We start from the raw sequence: 21754 nt of genomic DNA, 5'->3' as shown, positions 1-21754 counted from the left end.
CTGTTGATATGGATGTCGTCCACAGATGGATGGATGGATCTGTGCTGAATAGACAAAGGAGTAACGATAGATTATAACATCACTAGGCCTACTGTTTATTTACAGTTTCTGCTTGGTGGTGTGTTTCTGCATCAAGTGCACTTTTCAAGGTTTGCAAAAGTAACATTGTGGCCTTAAAGTCGGGCTTGGTCATTTTGCCACTTGTTGTTGACTGAAAATGACATTAGAGTGCTCAGGGCTCAGCTTGCGAACGTCACATGACCACACACAGAAAACAGGTGAACCGTGATTGGTCGTTAGTAGTTATCGGAGCCCTGAGCATTTGTGATGTCATTTTGAGTAGACAGCAAGCATCAAAAATGGCCGCCCCCTGAGATAGATATAAACAGTTGGATTTTGCTGCTTAATTCATACAAACACAATACTAATCAGAATACAGTACCATGTTTAGACTAGTGGGGCTGCATTAAATATATTGTAAACAGAATTTTTCACCGAACTTTAACAAATAAGTCACTGACCTACAATGAAGGACTATAAAATCCTGCTGTCGCTATTACTTTGTTCCAACAACTTTTCTGCTTAACTTACAGGATTATGTTTGCCATTAACATTTCTTTATTATTGTTAGGAGTACTGTAGTTTTTTTTTCACATTGTCTTAACATTTCCATTGGTGAGCCTGTTCTCATGAATTATATTTACCAGATTTTTAATTTAGCGTGTAAAAGGTATATTCTGTTTATAACATGACTTTGCTACTCTTGTATGGGGGACTAAAACTGCCAAAGCTAAAAATAAATAAATGACTACATAAATAAATAAATAAATAAATAAATAAATGACTAAAAGTGAAAATAAAAACGTATATATTTATATATATAAAATTAATACATTTGTATTACATTTTTTAATTATATTTCTTATATTCATTTTTATATTTATTTATGTATTTATTTATTTATTATTTTGGCCGTTTTAGTCCATACTACCATAATGAAATGTTATTCAAAGCATTCTAAGCGTATCTTGGGCGGGACTCCGATATTGCAAACTGACACTGGCAGTGGTCAGAAGACTGATAATAGTTGAAGCTGACAGTGGTTATATGTGTACACTACTATGAGATAATTCCATCAGCAGTCATAGTAATAATGGACAGGCAAGTCTACGTGTGTATGCGCGCGAGCTGTCCCCATTTAGTATGGAATACCAGAACACACTCATACAATGGCCTTTTTTGGGTGGTCAGGTGAGTGCTTGTGATTGGTGGAGAATCTCCCGCTACCCCACCTGACAGAGCCTTTAAGAGAACTACCTGAGAATGTTCTACGAAGAAGAGTTCAAGACAACTTGAGAGGACATGAGGGAAAACAGCTGGAACAACTGGAAGGATTTTATTTTGGCAAAGCCTGCCGTTGTTGACCAGGTACTTGTAAACTTCTACCATGCAGTAGCAGGAACAAATGGGCAGCTTCGCATTGAATTTTGTTTAAAAAATATAAAACATAAAAATGGCTAGCAAAAAATGGATTCAAATATTAAGTGAACACATATCTAACTTCTAACAATCATGTCTTATAATGTCACTTTTGGGGTTATGTCGGCTTCATTTTAATTAATTATGTGACAGCAAGAGTGATGCAAGAATATTTAGTGAAAAAGGATTATGTTCCGTTTCTGGCAGTCCTAATTGAGATGCCGATGAAGCCACACAAGCTGCGATAGTGTTGGTGAACAGATGGTGGCACATTTTGCGTGTCTTTGTGACGTGTTGGAACGTTTGATGAAACAGAATGTGCATGCGGACGAGGGCGATAAAAGTTCTGGTCGAGGGAACTGGGCCAATAAGAAGGAGTACATCCTTTCCACAATCGGCTATGCTGTTGGCCTTGGGAATATCTGGAGATTTCCATACTTGGCTTATAAGAATGGAGGCGGTAGGTGGATCTGATGACATTGATTGGAAAATGGGAGGGAAAAAAATGCTTGATCTGCTTTGTATCTTTCTGCAGGAGCTTTTCTTATACCTTACTTTGTGATGTTGGTACTCGCCGGAATTCCTCTGTACTTCTTGGAAAGTGCATTGGGACAATTCTGCAGCCAAGGCCCAATTCAGGTCTGGAGAGCAGTTCCCATACTGCAGGGTAAGATGTGCAGACCTTCCTGTCTGATTGAAGATTAACAATGGTTACTGGTTAGGGAAGCGTTTTTGTTTTATGACTCCCTGTTGCTTGTTTTTCAAGGGCTTGTGTCCATAAAACTGAAAGGGTCTTTTTTGTCGTTTAACTCAACTCAAATAATACACGTTTTAATGTCAAGTGAAAACAACTAATCTCTGGTGGTTGTGAGGGTGTTTAAAAGTAGAGCAAAGGTGGCTTTGGTTGTACCAAAACTAATTTGTGAAGTCTGTTTTCAATGAATGAATTATTCATGTTCCCCATCTTCAATGCAGTATTTGACGTCAAGGGAATATTGTAGCTTGACAAAAAGATGGCAGGCCAACAGGAAATTGTGCTTCAGGGAAAGGAAGACAACCAATCCTTCTAACTCTCGTCCTGTTCAGGTGTTGGCGTTGCCACGGTGACTGTGACCCTTATATTGTCTATCTACTACAATGCCATCATGGCCTACAGCCTGTACTACTTGTTTGCCTCCTTCCAAAGTTCTCTGCCCTGGTTTGACTGCTTCAGTTGGACCAACAGCAACTGCAGTGACTCTCCTAAAGGTAACACTTATCCCTATAACGCCAAACATATCATATTAAATACAAGACATTTTGAGCCCTCCTCATGACTATAATATTTGTCTTTTCATTAATGCCCTGACGTATATGATCTAACACATGCAATGCCTGGATAGAGGGCAGTATCACCCAGCTGCAAAATCGCCCCAATTGAGAAAGGAGAGACATCTATACTTACTAATAGTGGGAAATGTTCTTTCTGATCTTTGGAAATACGAATATGTTTGATAAGTCAGTTATATATATGTATGAATTTAAAGCATTGTGACCGGTTGTATTAAATATGACGCAAATCAAAAGTAATATGTGGAAGTTGATTTTAAAAAATACAACAAAAATTTTTGTTTGTTCAAAGGACCGGTAAATACTCTATTTACAAAGAATCCGAATTTTCTCACATATATTTCATGGTTCAGACTTTATAGGGTTAAAGATTTTGTCACATAAACTCATTCACTGCCATTGACAGCTATTGACGTAAAAAAAATCATTTGAACTATTTCTATTCGTTTAACATTTTTTTCCACTTTTGTTAAAAAGAGTATGAAAACCTAGAAAAAATTGTTTATTGTACATTTAGAACAGATATAAAATGTATGATTAATCGTGAGTTAACTATTGAAGTCATGTGATTAATTACAATTCAAAATTAGCAGCGTCGGGCAATTCAAATCGTAATTAATTGCAGGACTTCATGAGTTAACTCACGATTAATCACAAATTTTATATCTGTTCTAAATGTACAATAAAACAAATTCTAGGTTTTCATACTCTTGTTAATAAAAGCGGGAAAAAAAGTTTAACTAATAGAAATAGTTCAAATGAATTTTTGACGTCTAGAACCGTCAATGGCAGTGAATGAGTTAAAGATCTATTGTCATAATTATTGGCTAATTATCTCTTCTTCTCTAGTGTATTGCAATATAAGTGGTTCTCTAGTGGCCAATTGGAGCCAGGGAAACATTACTTGTCCTTCATCCCACGTGATTTTGGTGCCAGTGCAAAGCCTCAGTGAGCAGTACTGGGAGTAAGGACGTTCCATCTTCAAACATGTTCGTGCACATTGATAGACATGGTATTACATGACTGATTCTCCCTCCTCTTCCTCAGTCGCGTGGCTCTGCAGAGATCCGCCGGTATCGAGGAGACGGGTCCAATCGTTTGGCACTTGGCTCTCTGTTTGCTGCTGAGCTCCATCATTGTTGGTGCTGCACTCATCAGAGGCATCAAGTCATCAGGGAAAGTAAATCAGTGTTGTGGAAACTTTAACGGCTCCTCTATAAAGCAAGTCAACCCTTGGGATCAACCCTTGGACGATGTGGTGTGAATCGGGGTCCTAATAAGGGGAATTAATTAATAGTGTCTCGAGTTTAATGCCCGCACTAACCTCGAGCGCCTCTAGGGGCACCATGTCAGTTTTTTGGATTATTTTATAACAGATGAAAAACCTCAAATATCAGTCGATAATCTGAAGATTGCTACATTTCATAGATAAATTTGAGTTAGTTTTTTTTCCAGTTAAGAGGTTAATAACTTTGATTCAAGCACACACACAGTACATTATCCAGTTTTTATTATGTGCAGGTTTATTTTTTTATTTTCTACTAGGAAAGGAGAAGCAATAAAAGAATGATCATTTAATAGGGATAAAAATAAAATAAAAACAAGCGATCACATCCAATATTTGTTTAAAACTAGTGAAAGAGCGAATTAAAAGTATAGTGCTTTTAATAATTAAATAATAATGAAATGAAGCACAGCTGTAACATTCCACAATTTAGGGCTGGGTAACAAAATGAATAAGCTAATAAGCATTTTAAAATGTTGCCTTTTGCGCCTCTAGGTTGTTTATTTCACTGCTACGTTCCCATACGTGGTGCTTGTGATTCTGCTGATCCGGGGAGTGACACTGGAGGGAGCCAGAGATGGGATAGAGTTTTACATTGGCTCCCAGTCCAATTTAACTAAGCTGGCTGAGGCACAAGTATGGCCCAATTGATTGATTGATTGATTGATTGTCATTTCAAGTACCTCCATGTGTTGTAGGTGTGGAAAGACGCTGCGACTCAGACCTTCTTCTCGCTATCTATTGGTGGGGGCGGAGTCATGACACTTGCTTCCTATAACAAATTCCACAACAACGCGTTGAAGGATACATTAGCTGTGACACTCACTAATGCTGGTAGGGGTATAACACTAAGACGTTGTTCTTCTTGTTTCCGGAGGCTGGGGAAAGGCGGGTTACAAATAGTTTCAAGTTTCTGACGTTTGTTAATCATGTGCAGTTTTGAACTCTATATAATGTTGCAGTACAGTCTCCACCATGTTTGATGTGTTTTGAACTATTTTCCTTCTTTGCTAAGGCACAAGTGTGCTGGCTGGTTTTGCCATATTTTCCATTTTGGGCCACATGGCTCATGTTTACAAAATGCCTGTTGGGGAGGTGGTGAAGGAAGGTGAGTCACACAAAATGACCTCAAAGTACATGAAGCTTTTTATTATAGGGTTGTCTAATATTTCGTTTTTGTCTTGCGCAGGTTTTGGCTTGGCCTTCATTGCATATCCAGACGCTCTGTCTAAACTGCCGGTTTCTCCACTCTGGTCCTTTTTATTCTTTTTCATGCTGCTGACTGTTGGTCTCGACTCCCAATTTGGAGCCGTGGGTGAGGCATCACAAAAGGTCACTTACTAATGTCGTGACCACTATAATAGTAATAGAAGAAGAGGCAGTAGCGGTAATTGTAATAGATGACTGCATTTATCTATTCATCGATCGTTAACCCTGTGTTTCTTTCTCAATTCAGAGGTGATCACCACATGCCTGATCGACTCCTTCCCAAAAACCTTCACCTCCAAACACGCCACGTTAACCATATTAATCAGTGTATTTATCTACCTCCTTGGTCTACCTTGCGTCACACAGGTGCGTCTTTCTGAACGCATTTCTCGCTTTTGCGTAAGTGGCGCCTGCTCTATTTCTCAGTTTGTGTCCAGGCAGGAATATATTGGGTGACTCTTGTTGACCAGTTTGTCGCAGGTTGGGTAATGCTCATTTTGGCTCTCCTGGAGATCATTGGTTTCATCTACATATATGGTAAATGTGACAATTGAAAGAAATGGAAGTGACGTGTATATAATAATAATAATAATAGCCTTGAATATTCTTGCTTGTTCTTCTTAAGGGGGAAACTGTTTTATTATGGATGCCGAGATGATGCTTGGCAAGAAGAGTTGCAGTTATTGGTTCTGGTGGCGAGCGTGTTGGTTCTTCATCAGCCCGTGTGTTATAGTGGTAAGTGTACACTGCACACATCTCAAAAGAAATTTGACAGTTGACACACACAATTAGTGTGGTCCGGTACCTTGGACTTCAAAAGAAAATAATAGATACAATTCTGGAGTTGATATCAGTGAAGGGGACCATTTATTGTTTGGTTCATTCTTAAAAAGAACGAAAACATGGGTCAATTTATTTGGCGAAGAAGGAAAACACAATACTAGACTTTATGCTTGCTGAAACCATGTCTAAATATTGGCGCAGGTAGTGTAACATAACTGGTAAATTTGGTCAAGGTGCAGGCAGAGACATAATATGATGGACGTCATATTAAATTCATAAATATGTCAACAGTGTGCTTGGAACCCTGAATCTGAATCATTGCAGAGATCAATTTATTTGAGCGCATTTCTATCATCATCTTTATTAAACACGGACAAGTGTGATCTGGTGAAAGGCAGTCTCCAAGTGCTACTTGACAGATCTGTGATCTCCATGGTTAACATTACATCATCCACCTGTGGAGGTCTGCCTGCAGTTCCTTATAAACAGACTTTGTGCACTTTGACCTCCTGCAAGGACTCCTCAAAATCAGTTTCTCTTTCTGCGAGGTCAAAGAGAATTGTGGCATTTAAAGTTAATGAGAGGATCCGCTTTGATTGGCCGTGAAACAAGTTAGCCGTGTTCACGCCACAATGGTGCAAAAATATCTTAACTTAGTCTAGCCCGCCCCTGCCTAGATTTACACTGCACCCCGTGCCTTGTGCTGGTCATGAAAATAGAGCCCTCACAATGTGGTGATTTTTACTGCCTCCTGACTTCAGGCAATCATTGACTGCAATCAATTGTGGTTAGAGAGTGAGTTACTTTACTTCCATTACCTTCATTTTACAGGTGATCCTGATCTGGTCTCTGATGACTTTTATACCCCCCACCTATGGAAAAGTCCAGTACCCAGCCTGGGCTCTGGCTCTGGGATGGTGCATGGAAGCATTTATCCTTCTTTGGATTCCACTCATTGCTCTTTATAAGCTGATAAGAGTACAGGGAACACCATGGGAGGTGTGTGTGTGTGTGTGTGTGCGTTACTTGATATTCTTCTTATGAATGCCAGAAACAAATTGCATCCATTATCTCATCATTATCACAGCGTGTGAAGTCCCTCTGCTCTGCCTCGGAACATTGGCATCCCTATCTGGACGTCCATTGTGGTGAGCGGTACGCAGAAGAACACTGCAGGCGTAGGAAGAACCGCAACCTCACCAGACCAGAACCAAGTGTAAATATTATCTCCAGCTCATGGTTCTGATGTTTCAGGAGATGCATGGGCCTACTTTATTAAATGAATAAATAAATAAATAAAAATAAAATAAATAAAAATGTCAAATGATCTTCATTTTTTTTGTTACATTTTAAAAAATAAATGAGCAAGGGTTGAACAAAACATTTTCATTTACTTCTGATTTCAAAACTAGTTAACCATGATTCTGTTGTGTGTATGTAAAAAAATAAAAATAAAAATTATTATTTATGTTTTCACATTCATAACAGCCCTGTGAGGGAAGCAGCACCTGCACGTATAGGTTTGGCAACCTTCAACCAGCGTGTGTGACTATGGTTGGGCTTTAGTGACATCTGGTGGCCAATTATTAAACTGCATCCATTGACACGAGTACCGCAGGCAAAAGCTTGTAACGGCAAATGAGTGGGCAGAAGCCGTGTTACGTTCACACACACACATTCAAACGTCTGGTTCTCTTATGTAATTTACTGTATTAGAAAATGAAAATTTTAAATATGTATTCGGTTGAAACCTTTTTTACGTATTTAAAATGTAAATGTGTGTTGTTTTATGTGCTTAAATTTGTATACCATATCTCGCCTCATCCAAAATGCAATAATTAGTATAAGACAATCATTTTTGTATTTATCACCTCATATATATTACCTACTTGCATTTTTTAGTGTAGTACATGCAAAACGATGCGTATTAGCATAGAAACTAAATGTCATGCTCATAATTGAGCACCACCTGATTTGAGAGTTGTCACAGCGACTTAATTTAGCCTTATTTAAATGAGTCCAGTCACCATTTAAGAAAAAAAAAAGAGTCTTGATTACAAGTTCCATGCACATTACAGACTAACTCTACTAAGTTAATATTTGGAGAAGAAATAAAGCCTAAGGCCCAACGGGTTACTGTTTTGTTTGGATAAACTAACGGCTGCTTTTTAGCTCATGTAATTCTGAGGGTTTCGGATGGAAAGACGACAGCAACAGTGTTTAGTGAACAACTGGAGCTGAAAATGAGGAGGTGCGACTAAATATGGGATCATGGAAATGACTTTATTTGGGGGGGCTGGAGGTAGATGACGGTGAATTGAAAAACTTTTCAAATCAATTTGACTTTTTACCAACTGGAAGCAGTTGCAACATGTGGAAAATCGGCATCAACCCTCCAAAAGATGAGCCCATTCTAGCTGATCAGGTGAGATGGGAAATTCTACGACATTATTACGCAGTATGCTTATTTATTTGTCGTTTGGTGCTGTTCATAATAACCTCAGCAATAAACCACAATTCTTTGATTTGTCAAATGGAGTCAAAAGTCACTAGTACAAAGTTATATCAGTAAATGTCATGGAGCAAATTTAGCATGCTACTAGCCACCAAATTGAAATCCGATGCTGTGTCGTTCTTCATCACTGCAGCCCCAAACAAAAAATAAATTGTGAAATGAACACTTCTTCCACAGTGTTAGCTTTGCAAAGACATTTGTTTTCATTCAAATCTTTCATTAGATAGTGGAGTGGGAATGAATGTGGTTGAGTGTGAATAAGAGATATTTGGTGGGAAATGCATTTACTTTTAAAAACAACGGTGCTCTTCAGACCTTGAGGGTTTCACGTCAACGTTGACAAAAATTGGCACAGTCCTTTCGGTTCCCCTGGCTATTATTACATCATTGTTTATGCGTATCTTTGTTGGTTTTTTTCATGCCTCAAAGCCATTTATACACCTTCAGGGAGACAAACAGATTGAACACATTTACTGTCATTCACATTTACTGACACGACACATATACTGTATCTGTGGGAAGCACAGAAGTAATGTTGGGAGGATGCAAGCAGTGTACTAGACTGTTATAAATACAGTATTGATACACCAATATCAAATATGAGGACTGTTGCTGCTATTAAAACATTTAAAAACATTTTCATTTTACAATTTATGTGGCTGTGCCACTACTCGACATGGCCTTTGCTTGTTCCTTTGCGAAGTGCAGTCAGAGCCATCCACAATCTATCATCTTTAACTTCAGTATTACTGACTGTTTGACTTATTCGATTTGATATAATACTGCATTAAACTTTTTAATTTATTGTGTGTGAATTTGCAACTGCCTCACCTCAATGAAAAGCATTCAGAAGTCAGATTTAGATTTCTTCGGTTACAATAGGTTTCTTTTATGACCATTTTTTTTCTCTCTTGAAAGTGACACATTCTGGAAAATTTACTTTTTCATAGCCACCTGGTAAGCAGAGCTGCAGTGTCAACACAGACACATCTTCTGATAACAGGGTTATAATAAGCTTCGGCTAAGCTGTGACATATTTTATCACAGGTGACGTTGCTGATTGTTGTCACTCGAAAAAACTCATTAACATCGATCTCTATCTATTGCAGTGGTGTCAAACATATGGCCCGCGGGCCAGAAACGGGCACTCAGGGGGTCCAATCTGGCCCGTGAGGACAAAACACAAACTGCAGTTTTTCACTAACATTAACTGTTGTTGCTAATTTGATACACTGCTTTAGATAAAATTTGTGTTTAATTTGTCTCTGTATTAAAAATGAGTTTGACAGCCCTGATCTATAGTATATAGATATATAGAATAGTTCAAATACTGTAATTTGTACGTGTCAGTTGGACCTGGTAATCATAAGTAAACGTCTCCTGGGCTTTGACAACTGGCAGATAGATGTTGCGTCTCTGTGCAGGATCCTCCTGAGGTTGACGGCGGCGATGAGAATCCAGAGCGTGGTAACTGGACCAACAAGACCGAATATATGCTCTCTTTGACTGGTTACGCTATTGGTCTGGGAAATATTTGGAGATTTCCATATTTAGCCTACAAACACGGCGGGGGTAAGAATTCCACATTACAAATACTTTGAATGACACGGATTCAGTATGTGAGCGGTACAAAATGTAATGCTTGTTTCTATCCTTTGAGCAGGTGCTTTTGTCATTGCCTATTTGATTATGTTGGCTTTGTTCGGCATTCCTCTGTACTTTCTGGAAAGCGCCATTGGACAGTTCTCCAGTCAAGGCCCAGTCAACGTATGGAGAGCGGTGCCACTGCTTCAGGGTAAGCCTGTCAAGGAGCCTGAGGAAGTGATTCACAATCACTGGGCCATGAGCCATCATAATAGTGTGCTGTTGGAAATTATTTAATTTCATTTGACTACTCTCAAAATTATTCCTTTATGAACTATCCGTGCCGTACAGCCAATCAAAATGCCCGGAAAGTTTTCCACAGGTGAAAATACATTCCTGGGTTAAAAATGAATGTATACAGACTATACAGTAGCCTACACATATTTAGTTTTGCAACAATACTTAATCAAATTTGTAATTTCATATGTACCTGTGAATGGAATAGTGACGCTTGTGTTAAAAACGTACATGAGCGCCATAAATATTGTGCTGGTCATATTTGAGAGCACTTATATACATACAAATTGGAACAACATTTTACGTTTTTAAAACTAACATGAGTGTTCGGGGTTTATATATATATATATATATATATATATATATATATATATATATATATATATATATATATATATATATATATATATATACAGTATATATATATTAGAGCTGTAAAACGGTTATATTTTTTAATCAGATGAATCACATCTTAGAATTTTGATTAATCATGATTAATCCCTTTAAAAAAAGGATTTTTTTAATCAACATTTTTTTCCTGCCAAATTTGAAGGACACTGGTTATGTGTTCATTCTTTTGACATTTAATGTTATGAGGACAGCTTCAACATTTTTTGATCCACTGCACACACTCATCCTCCTCTTTTTCTAATCAGTTAATTACTTGCGTAATTTAAAATGGAAAAAAAAAAGACTCCAAAATTTTGGCATGAGCAAATATTCTAAATGTGATACGCAAACATTTATTAAATGTTTTATTTTAATGCATGTAATTACGTTTATTGTTAAAACACAACCTGTGCTACCTTAAACGTAGCCATCCGCTGTCACGCTAAAGGATAATCTATGGTCAAAATTAATAGTCCGATTAATCTGCGTTATGATTAATGCAATTTTTTTTGTGATTTACAGCACTAATATATATATATATACTGTACACATATTAGGGGTGTGCCAAAAAAATCAATTCTCATAAGAATCACGATTCTCATTTAGTACGATTCAGAATGGATTTTAAATGTCCCAAAATCAATTTTATTTAAATTGTTTTATCCTGTCTCGCCTTTGTCTGTGTGTCCCTTTATTTGGAGCGCTGTTCATGTTGTACCCGGTTTAGCCACTTAGGGGCAGTGTGGTTCCACGCGGTCTAATATGAATAAAACTAATTCTAAAACTATGGAAAATTAAATTAAAACAAAGCATTTTCGAAAAAACAATCAAACTAACTGAATTTAAAAAAACAAGTCAACATGAAATGAAAAATGCTCTATCAAAAAATAAAAATGGCAGTAGTGGCAGTAAAACTAAAACACACACATATGCACACACGCACACAAAACATCCAAACTAATTATAACTCTGGCCTGAGCCAGCATGGAAAAAATGATAGGTTGAGCTAACTTACTGTATAGAAGAGGTGCTGATGATTGATTTAGCATGTGGTGGTGCATGTTACATTTGACATTTCACCATCCCCGATGCATACTGAGCATTCTGCCCTATGTGCAGGTGTCGGCGTTGGAACCATCTTTCTAACCAGCCTGATTGCAATATACTACAACGTCATTGTGTCCTACGGCTTGTTCTACCTGTTCGCCTCCTTCCAGTCTCCTCTGCCGTGGTACACGTGTCAAAGTTGGGGCGATAACAACTGCAGCGACACACCTTTAGGTGCTCTGCAATTTCTGCATTGAACTGAATGGCACCAAATGTTTCTCGTTTCATTACAATGACGCAAGACACAAAGAGAAAACTTTTCTTGCAGAACATCATAAATGTATTTCAACCTCGCCATCCTATAATCCTTGTGTAGAAAAGCCTTTTGAAATGAATAGCAGCTCTTTTGAAGCTTTAAACACAACTTTCAGTGATTAATGCTCAATGCCAGAAAATAATTTTTACTAAATAATTTGAGTTAAATAATCTTTAAACTTTCGAGAATTACAATTAACAACATAACCTCAAAGTATCCCCCATAATGCTGAGCATGTTTGAATAAGTTTTAAAATAAGAAATAATGAACATACTGCAGATATATAATTAGATTAGAAAAATATGAGGTTGACATTTTATGTGCAATGATTAGCACTGAGTCCTGCTAGCTTATCCAGCCGCAGCTTGCAACGTGTGCGGTGCAATTTGCTTAGCGCCGCCTAGCATTATTTTCCAACCAACTGGTAAAGTGGCGAGGGGAAGGGGGTGACTTCGAAGTAGACGCGCATACGGCTGGCAGATCTCCTCGCTCCACGGTCAGACGTGATTAAAGCCATTTTCACACTGAGGCTGGTGCGATGATGTCATCAACAAGCGTTATCCCGTTGTTCGATATAGAGTCCAAATCTATACAAATACAGTCCAACACGTATACCACTATTTTGCCAGCAGGCCCATTTCCCCCTCAAAACTGTACGTTTGTCTGTTAATCAGGAATCACTATTCTGGAAATGCCTCCGTTTCCTTTGCAATAAGTGCATAAGTGCCAATGTTCAGCCCATTCGACGGTCCTTTTAAGCTGATATCAAATAATGGCTTTCTATAGTGGCAGTAAACTTCAGACGCCGGCTGAGGTAGATAAGTTCATTTATATCCAAGGTTTTTATCTACTTGTGGCAGCTTCCATTGAATTCTCTTCACTGGTAATTGTGATTGCGGGGACTACACACTGTGAGCATCAATACTTCCTCGGGGGGGAAAAGCAATTGACTCATCATCTCTCCTTCTGTAGTGTATTGCAATAGCAGTGGCGCTTTAGTGGCCAACTGGACTCTGGACAACACAACCTGCGCTTCATCTGACAAGATCAAACTTCGAGCGCAGATCCCCAGTGAGCAATACTGGGAGTAAGGATGTTCCATTCACGTGTTCATAAATGTATGTGCGCATTAGTCAATAGATAGTAATATCTATCTCTTTCGCAGTCACGTGGCTCTGCAGAGATCTGGTAGCATCGAGGAGACGGGTCCAATAGTTTGGCACTTGGCTCTCTGTTTGCTGCTGACCTCCATCCTTGTTGCTGCGGCACTCATCAAGGGAATCAAGTCATCAGGAAAAGTAAGTCAATTTCATATTTTACTCAACAACACCATATATATATATATATATATATAGATATATATATATATATATGCAAAGAATTGTCATGATCTACTCCAGTCTGACTCGTTAATGCTAATTAGCGCGCTACTCGTGGCACTTTTATCACTCAAAAGCACAACTATTCATACAAAATGCTTCAGGAATGTATAGAGAGAAGCAGCTTAACATCCTACACTGTGTTAGATATTATAACATTTTTAATACTTCATTTCATTTATTAACCATTGTTATACATTGTTAACATTTTAATTCTTTATATTAACCTTGTCGAAATGTTTTGTGTCCTGTGCAGAGCAGGTGGTGTTGATTTCGGTATAATCTGACCTTTAACTGAGACATATTATTTAGTCTAAAAAAGTTCCTTCTCAGCGTTTTGTGCGAAAACACATTTGGTCCTTGAGAACAGAATCTGTTTCGAACACGCACTCCTGACTCTGTTTTTGCCATCGCTCATGGAAAAGTACCCAGAGAGTATGTTTTGTCTACAAATGAAAGAGAGGCGGTCGGTTTTAACTATAAGAAGCCATTTTACACGCGGAAGAGACACATTTCGACGCTCTGAATTCCACCTGTTAAGTGATGAATTGGAGACTGTTACGATGTCCAGAGATCTCTGTTAGATAAAATCATTTTTGCAAAGGTGTTTTTTCTTGCATTAAATCTGTCTTCAAGTTTTGGAACACGCAAAGAGGACAAATAATTTTACTCCTCTTTCAAATGCAAAAAAAAAAAAACTTTTACTGGAATAACTTGATCATGACTTTTTGCTTCTATGTGGCTACAACTTAACAGTGTATCAGAACGAGCGGGACCACACTGCCCCTAAGTGGCCAATTTGCGTACAACATGAACAGCGCTCCCAATAAAGCACACACAAACAAGGTATAAAATAATTGAAATAAAATCGATTTTGGGACATTTAAAATCTATTCTGAATCATACCAAAGGAGAATCGCGATTCTTATGAGAATCGATTTTTTGGCACACCCCTAATACATATCTATTTATAATGTAGGTCAGCGTTTCTGATAGTGTTTAGGCCAGCATAGAATCCTTGCTGGCCCTAATTGGCCACCACCGGATTTTACGTTTGTTGCTTATACTGTATGTACTCTGTGTCTCTGCAGGTTATGTATTTCACCTCTGTGTTCCCGTATGTGGTGCTTGTGATCCTGCTGATCAGAGGCGCGACACTCGAGGGAGCCAGAGATGGGATCGACTTCTACATCGGTGCTCAATCCAACCTCACCAAATTGACAGAAGCAGAGGTGAGAAGTATTCAGCGTTACTATGAATTTGCATAGTCATTGGCATAATGGAAAACAAGGAATGCGTGCATTCAGCTCAATATAAATGTTCACCTCTTCAGTGGATGGTTGCAAAATTTGAAAAATGCTACAGAACACAGTGAAAGCTAAATTGAAGTTCCAAAAATCCATTGGTCAAGAAGAAAGAGATAGGAGATAGAATCTGCCATTCTGGTAAAACAAAGATATTTTTTATTTTTCAATGTTTTTAGGTCTGGAAGGACGCTGCAACTCAGACTGCGTTTTCACTCGCGATTGCATGTGGGGGACTTGTGACTCTTGCTTCTTATGGCAAGTTCCACAACAACATGTTTATCGACTCAGTGGCCATATGCATCATCAACCATGGTAGGCCAGCAAGCACACATACACACGAGTTTGCAGTTTTGAGGGTATAATGAGATTGTTATGGTCGCAAATTAGTACGATTGTGTTATGTTGATGAGTGGTTAGCACGAGGACAATCGCTATAGATAGTATTCACTGACGTCACGGGATCGCGAGTTTGCCCCTCATGTTGGGGCAACTTTCCAGCGGACTAAGCTGTGTTTGTACCAAATGTTCTTTTGTTATTGATGAATGTCACCCCCAGCTTCCTCTAACGTTACTTGTGTAAGCAAGACGTATCCGGAAGATTTAGCTCAACACTCTTTGCAGCTGTACACGTTGAAACATTTGCCGATGTTACTGCCCGCTAATGCCCGGAGCGGACTACTGAGATAGGAAGATTCTCAAAACACGGATGTTCTTCTGTACTTTCGGCTTTTATTCGTTGCAATGTGCATTTATCAATTGTGAATTCAAGGTGAAGAATCTTGGGTTATTTTTAAACCAAGTAGCTAGTTCCCCGACCGCGCTAGCTATGCTAGCATGTTATAACAAAAACAACAACATTGTTGGTTCACCTATTTTCGTACACTTTAACAACAATTTCAACTTTTGGGCTGCTGGGAAAAGGAAAATAAGAGACCTTAAGGAGGGTATTTGGAGAGATCTCAAAATGGAACATACCACCAGATCTATTTTTAGCCAGAGCTAGCCACGGCTAGCAGCTCACATATATCACAATCGCATTATGGTAAAAGCATTTTTACCATCTTACAATGACACTTACCTTAAAACCAGTGGGCAGTATTTTATTTTGAAATGGCTTGGTTAGAACTATCAAAAAGCCCAAAACAGGTCACAATACCGCCTCGGGGTAAATTAAAATAATCAGAACATACTTTGATTGATTTTGTCGGTTGGAAATCCTTTCGATGTATCTTTGCAATTCCGGACACTTTGTCGTTCCCATTTGACATTCGATGGACCGGCACACAATGCGGGGCAAATGATAGCATAGGAATACTACGAAGAAGTTTCATTTCACATCTTCGTTCGCCCAATTTTGCACTCGTGAACGGCACACAAAGTAATGTAGTAAGCAACACGAGCGCTCCTCAGCATTTGCTTGCGGTGTTTTTCTGGCCGTTTGCCGCACCACGGGCCTGCTGGGTCGATAGGTGAGGGTCGGTGACGTCATGTGAATACTATGTATACAAATAGATGGATGAGTGAATGAATGAATGTAGGAAAGCTTAGAAGAGCAGCATTTAAAGTCTTTGGATTTAGATGTGAAAATAAACCTAAACTTTTGCTTGAAATGAGGCACAAGTTGATTTGTGTGTTTAATGTGACAATTTTAATTCCAGCAACGAGCATTTTGGCAGGCTTTGCCATCTTTTCCATTTTGGGTCACATGTCCTACATCTACCAAATTCCTATTGGAGAAGTGGTGAAAGACGGTCAGACACTTGAAAAAGCACGAATTGAAAATGTCAAAAACCTATGCTATGTGTTGTCTTATGCTATGATGTATTTTTACACAGGATTCGGCCTGGCATTCATCGTATACGCAGAAGCCCTGACCAAGCTTCCCATTTCCACCCTTTGGTCAATCCTCTTCTTTTTCATGATATTTGTCATTGGCCTCGACTCTCAGTTTACAAATTTCGGTAAGGTCATTTTTCATTTGCTGCTATGTTCCCATGCATAACTTGACATAAACATGAAGCATCATCGTCATTATCACCAATGTTGTTTTTGACTAGAGGTGATCTCAACCTGCATCGCGGATGCTTTCCCTAAATCTAAACGGGCCTATATAAGCACTGGTTGTTCCTGTATCTGCTTCTTATTAGGCCTGCCATTAGTCACCAAGGTGGGTCCATGGATAAGAGCTACTACAGCTAATTGCGTTAATACAATGCTCATGTGGCGTATGCATCTGTGTAATAGGCAGGAATATACTGGCTGACACTAATGGATGCCTGCGTTGGAACCTGGCTACTGATTGTTTTGGCTCTGATGGAGATCATTGGCTTCTGCTATATATATGGTAAAATTGACTTTCTTTTCCCAGCCATTCGCTGCCATTGACGACTATAGACGTCAAAGATCCTTTCTTACTGGATTGGCAGTGAATGAGTTAATATAACTTATTGGGTTTGCATGTGTTCATTTCTACTCAACAAAAATCCCTTGTAAAGACTTACATTGTCCAAAAAAGCGCACAGTTGAAAGCAAAATGATGCAAATTAAATTTAGTGTTAAAGTAACAATTTTGCGGGGTCTGTACTTCTCTGGAAATTATGCAAGAACGGGTTAAAAGACAGTAAAAGTTTGTGTTGACAAATCATTTAAAACTCATCTCTTTGCTTTTTATATTTCGGAAATTATTCATATCTCTGACATGTTCAAGGAAACGATAGCTTATGAACCATTCGGCTCATGGCACCTTCTAACATAATCCAGAACATTATACAGCTAGAACATTGGATATGCCTATATTTAGAAAGCCTATGAATAATTTTGGCAAAGGAACAAATAAAAATGTAAAAAAAAGAATGCAGCAACCTTTTGCCACTTCCTTCAATCATTTCCAGCCAAACAATACCCATTCAGCAAATAAAAATGTATTTTAATTCAACACTTGGCCAGGAACAGGTTTGAATAATTTGAAGTTTAACTGTACTCATTCTTAATTTCTGCTGTTTTTGCACGTGTGTGTGTGTGTGTGTTGCAGGTATAAACCGATTAATTGAGGACATTGAGATGATGGTTGGGAAAAAGAGCTTCTGGTTCTGGCTGTGGTGGAGAGCATGCTGGTCCGTTATCAGCCCATGTATCCTGTTGGTGAATACAATCTCAACATTTGCTTCATTGAAATCAAAACAGAAATGCTATTTGAAGTGATTTCTCCTTGTGAACAGCTAAGGTGTTAATCTACTAATTGGGAGATGTTTCAGTCATAAATGGTCAAATACAAAGGCTATTGTAAAGATATTTGTGGGCAAATTGTTACATAGAGCAACTTTATTGAATGGTATAGCTTAGACCAGGGGTCGGCAACCTTTCCTGTCAAAAGAGCCATTTTAGGCCAAAAATCTGTCTGGAGCCGCAAAACATTTGAATTCATTTTCTTCTACCTTTTTTCTTCCCTTTTTGGATTTGTTTTCGTACTTTTTCATACTTAGTTTTTTTCATATATTTTTAGACTTTTCTACCTTTCTGTCAAATTTGACATTTCTGGCAAGTTTGTGCACATTTTATGGTAATTTGGAGGATTTCTTTTTTTTAATTTGGGACAATTTATCATTACTTTTTGAACATTTTCTTTCCTGTCTTTTCTCAAATCACTTTTCTGACTTTTTTACATTACATTTTATGATAATTTTTGTGATTTCTTCTTTTGTGTTTCGATATTTCATAGTTGCTTCTTAAAAAAATGATTTACTGCCTTTTTTTAAATAAATAAAAAATCTGACTTTTTGAGCAATTTTATGTACATTTTACGTTAATTTTCAAGATTTCTTTTTTTGTTATTTGGGCATTTTATAGTTCCTTTTTTTTTAAACATTTCCTTTTTCTGCAATTTTCTGACTTAAAAAAATAATAATTCTGCCTTTCTTTTGTTTTTGGAAATTTTATGTTTACTTTTTGGACATGTTTAGGTCATTTTGAAAACTTTTTCATCCACCTTTCGTTTCTTTTTCTGACAACTAAAATCTTGGACTCTGACATTTAAAAAAATATATTTCTTGCTTCTTTTTTTTAAAAAAATCTAAATAAATAATTAATTAAATGAATATTTTATCTAAGAAAAAGAAAAAGAAATATGAAAGTTTTTTTTTTTAAATAATTAATTGTTTTAGAGGCCGACAGGGAGCCACAGTAAAGGGACTAAATGTGGCTCTATTGCCACAGGTAGCAGACTCCTGGTTTAGATTGTGCTGAGCATCCAAACCGTTTAATCAAAAGTTCAATTTCTGGTTCTATAGTGCGACATTTTGCTTGTTGTGTTTGACCTTATCGAGGTCCCATTGAGTGTCTCTTTGTTTACTTTAGTTGGACAAATACAACATGTCTCTGGAGAGTTTAAATATAAAGTGTTCCACTAACAGCTAACTACTGTTCTTTAGGCCATCCTGGTGTGGTCTCTGCAATCGCTAACGCTGCCCAACTATGGAGGAGGAAAACTTCCAGCTTGGGCAGAAGTTCTGGGTTGGTGCATTGTTGCTCTCCCGCTCATATGGATCCCCATCATTGCTGTTTACAAGCTGGGCAGAGCGGAAGGAAACCTTTGGAAGGTGGTTTGGAGGTTTTTCACGAAAAGGCAGTCTGAAAGTTGTTACGTCAATTTACAAACTTTTCCTTGCAGCGCCTGAAGTCACTATGTGCCTCTTCGAAAGAATGGCATCCTTTTCTGGACATCCATCGAGGAGAGCGCTACTCAGAGGAACGCTGCCAAAAAAGAAAACAAAAAGCAGTAGATCCCGAACAAATGTCGATGCCAGTCTTCACTGGTTTGTGACAAAACGGAGATGTAGCAATAATGTGGATTTTGAACACAAAGCAACAATCAACATTTTTTTCCGTTAAAGAGGAGGGAAAACATGAAAATTTATACTAGTGACGGACGAGTAACTGGTATAGGGTCGATACCCAGCCTTATACCCCAACTGGTCTAATTGACAAAAATATAAAAGCTACTTTCACGTCCTGAAAGTAGTAACCCATAAAGGCCAGCGGACAACGGTCGGACAACGGTCGGACAACGGTCAGATATGCAGTGATCACTTTGTGAAAGGTAGAGCTACAGTAATGAAACTTACGTAGCTGAATAAAACTCTCAACAGGCCTGTGTGATATAACATAGCTAACCGTGATATTACTATGTAGAGCTTGTTCTACAGCCTGTGTGTCCATGTCTGTGTCTTTGTTTTTAGCAATGTTAGCTTACGTTAGCTATCAAGACAAGTGGTTCTTAAATTGAGGTCCTTCTTCCAGGAAGGGCACAACATACTGATGGATATATGTACTTATACTTAAGCATTGGTTCAGTCACAAGACGTCTACATAATTACAGAACGTAGATACATGACTGATGAGTCTGTGTTTGACCGTTTAAGTCATTTAAGGCCAGTCGTAACAGTTAGCCAGCTAGCTTGTAGCCTGACGCCAGTGGTACGTTTGTGTACATTTGAGTTGAAAAGAGAATGATTCTGAATCACATTTACTCACCCAAGCAAAAACAAGACGGCAGTCATTTAGTGCTTCTTTTGATCCGAGACCCAACCACACACGAAATAGTTGTAGGCCTCCAGGTTTTTATACGCCTTCATTTGGCTAGCGGTGTAGTACAATGTCTGGAGGACGAGGTCGTTCGTGATTGCCTCTACACCAGGCAAATCTGACACGAGTTCGGAAAAAAAAAATCCTCAGAGTGTAACGATCATATCCGACATATTTTACTATTTTTAGAGCGTATTGGCTACGTCCAGGCTCACCCAACGCTTTTGCATAGTCGCTTTCCTTCTTTTTCAATGGGTGTTCTCTACTTCCTGACCCCCAGTTGAATTTGGTGTGCGCCGCCGGAATCACGTGATTGTAGCCCTCCTATTGGGATATTTAGGTATTTGTTCAAAATGAAAAATAAAAAAATAAAAAATTGGGGGGGACTTTTATGCATCAACAGTACTAGTGGTATCGGTATCAGTGACTACCGGTACTCAAGAGTTGAATGTTGTACTGGTTATCAGTCTGATAAAAGTGGTATCAAATATACCTACTTTATATATATATATAAAAAACTAACACTAACTAAACACTCTGCCAGTTCTCACTGTCTGTAATTTATTGACTCCAAATATGGCAGCAGAATGAGTGAAATTTAAAAGAAGCACATGACTCAAGAGTTTCAAGACTGCAGCTCAGTTGTGTATCATCATTACATCAGATCCCATGCTGTGAAAAATAAATATATAATCTGTTTCTGCCTTTTTCTCCATTTAGTAACCATTACTTTAGATGCAATGACATGAATTCACAGCCCGATAACATGTATTTTAACCTTTCTAATATCATAAGAGCAGCACATTGATATAAATGATCTGCTGCGATAATTATACATACTCAACTTACTGGAGCACTTAGCAAACTCTCCCTGTCACATTCACCATGGAAACCATGCGCAGAGAACCAGAGACCTGTTGCCACCACCCACGCAACAGACACGCTCAACACGTGCCATGAAATGTCTTTGAGAAATGATCCAATCAAAGAATATTGTACGTTTTATCAGAGGTAGGGCATGAGAACACTGGAAAAACAATCATCTGGTCATTTTGCTGGAGAAATGTAATTGAAAGAGAAATGCAACTGCTACTGTCATAGATGTATCTATGATGTCACTATTTCATAAAGAGATGATTAAGTGCGAAGCATGCTCTCGCTAGCCTTTTCTACTTTGGTGTTCCCTCTGCTTCTCCTCTCCACCCACAAACTGCAGGCTTCTTAAGATCCTGTTGTTATTAGATACTGCAAATC

General features: G+C 38.3%; 2 protein-coding genes across 2 annotated transcripts; both read left to right on the top strand.

The window, feature by feature from the left end:
• The first annotated feature begins 1785 nt into the window (after positions 1–1785).
• Positions 1786–7435, top strand: slc6a14 (solute carrier family 6 member 14). The gene is made up of 14 exons (XM_077573311.1): positions 1786–1939; positions 2015–2146; positions 2566–2727; positions 3658–3772; positions 3856–3988; positions 4589–4729; positions 4792–4927; positions 5109–5201; positions 5283–5408; positions 5550–5668; positions 5740–5839; positions 5928–6037; positions 6917–7084; positions 7173–7435. Exons 1-14 carry the CDS (start codon positions 1786–1788, stop codon positions 7329–7331), a joined length of 1848 nt encoding a protein of 615 aa, XP_077429437.1. The 3' UTR covers positions 7332–7435.
• Positions 7436–8456: 1021 nt separating this feature from the next.
• Positions 8457–20827, top strand: LOC144056575 (sodium- and chloride-dependent neutral and basic amino acid transporter B(0+)-like). The gene is made up of 16 exons (XM_077573506.1): positions 8457–8510; positions 9551–9557; positions 10002–10172; positions 10264–10395; positions 11991–12152; positions 13207–13321; positions 13400–13532; positions 14705–14845; positions 15097–15232; positions 16579–16671; positions 16756–16881; positions 16978–17087; positions 17165–17264; positions 17952–18061; positions 19348–19515; positions 19587–20827. The coding sequence occupies exons 1-16, from the start codon at positions 8457–8459 to the stop codon at positions 19737–19739; spliced, it is 1911 nt and encodes a 636-aa protein (XP_077429632.1). The 3' UTR covers positions 19740–20827.
• Positions 20828–21754: the final 927 nt, after the last annotated feature.

Source organism: Vanacampus margaritifer, chromosome 8 (assembly GCF_051991255.1).
Source record: "Vanacampus margaritifer isolate UIUO_Vmar chromosome 8, RoL_Vmar_1.0, whole genome shotgun sequence".
Taxonomy (NCBI): Eukaryota; Metazoa; Chordata; class Actinopteri; order Syngnathiformes; family Syngnathidae; genus Vanacampus; species Vanacampus margaritifer.
This window is presented reverse-complemented; position numbering and strand designations above follow the sequence as displayed.

Bases quoted from the DNA above. Each gene is read 5' to 3' on its own strand.
- LOC144056575 (XM_077573506.1), top strand. From the start codon at position 8,457: ATGTGGAAAATCGGCATCAACCCTCCAAAAGATGAGCCCATTCTAGCT. The intron at 17,088-17,164 runs GTGGGTCCATGG...TCTGTGTAATAG, and splicing joins GCCTGCCATTAGTCACCAAG to GCAGGAATATACTGGCTGAC. The intron at 18,062-19,347 runs GTGAATACAATC...ACTGTTCTTTAG, and splicing joins TCAGCCCATGTATCCTGTTG to GCCATCCTGGTGTGGTCTCT.
- slc6a14 (XM_077573311.1), top strand. From the start codon at position 1,786: ATGAAACAGAATGTGCATGCGGACGAGGGCGATAAAAGTTCTGGTCGA. The intron at 2,147-2,565 runs GTAAGATGTGCA...CGTCCTGTTCAG, and splicing joins AGCAGTTCCCATACTGCAGG to GTGTTGGCGTTGCCACGGTG. The intron at 5,840-5,927 runs GTAAATGTGACA...GTTCTTCTTAAG, and splicing joins TGGTTTCATCTACATATATG to GGGGAAACTGTTTTATTATG.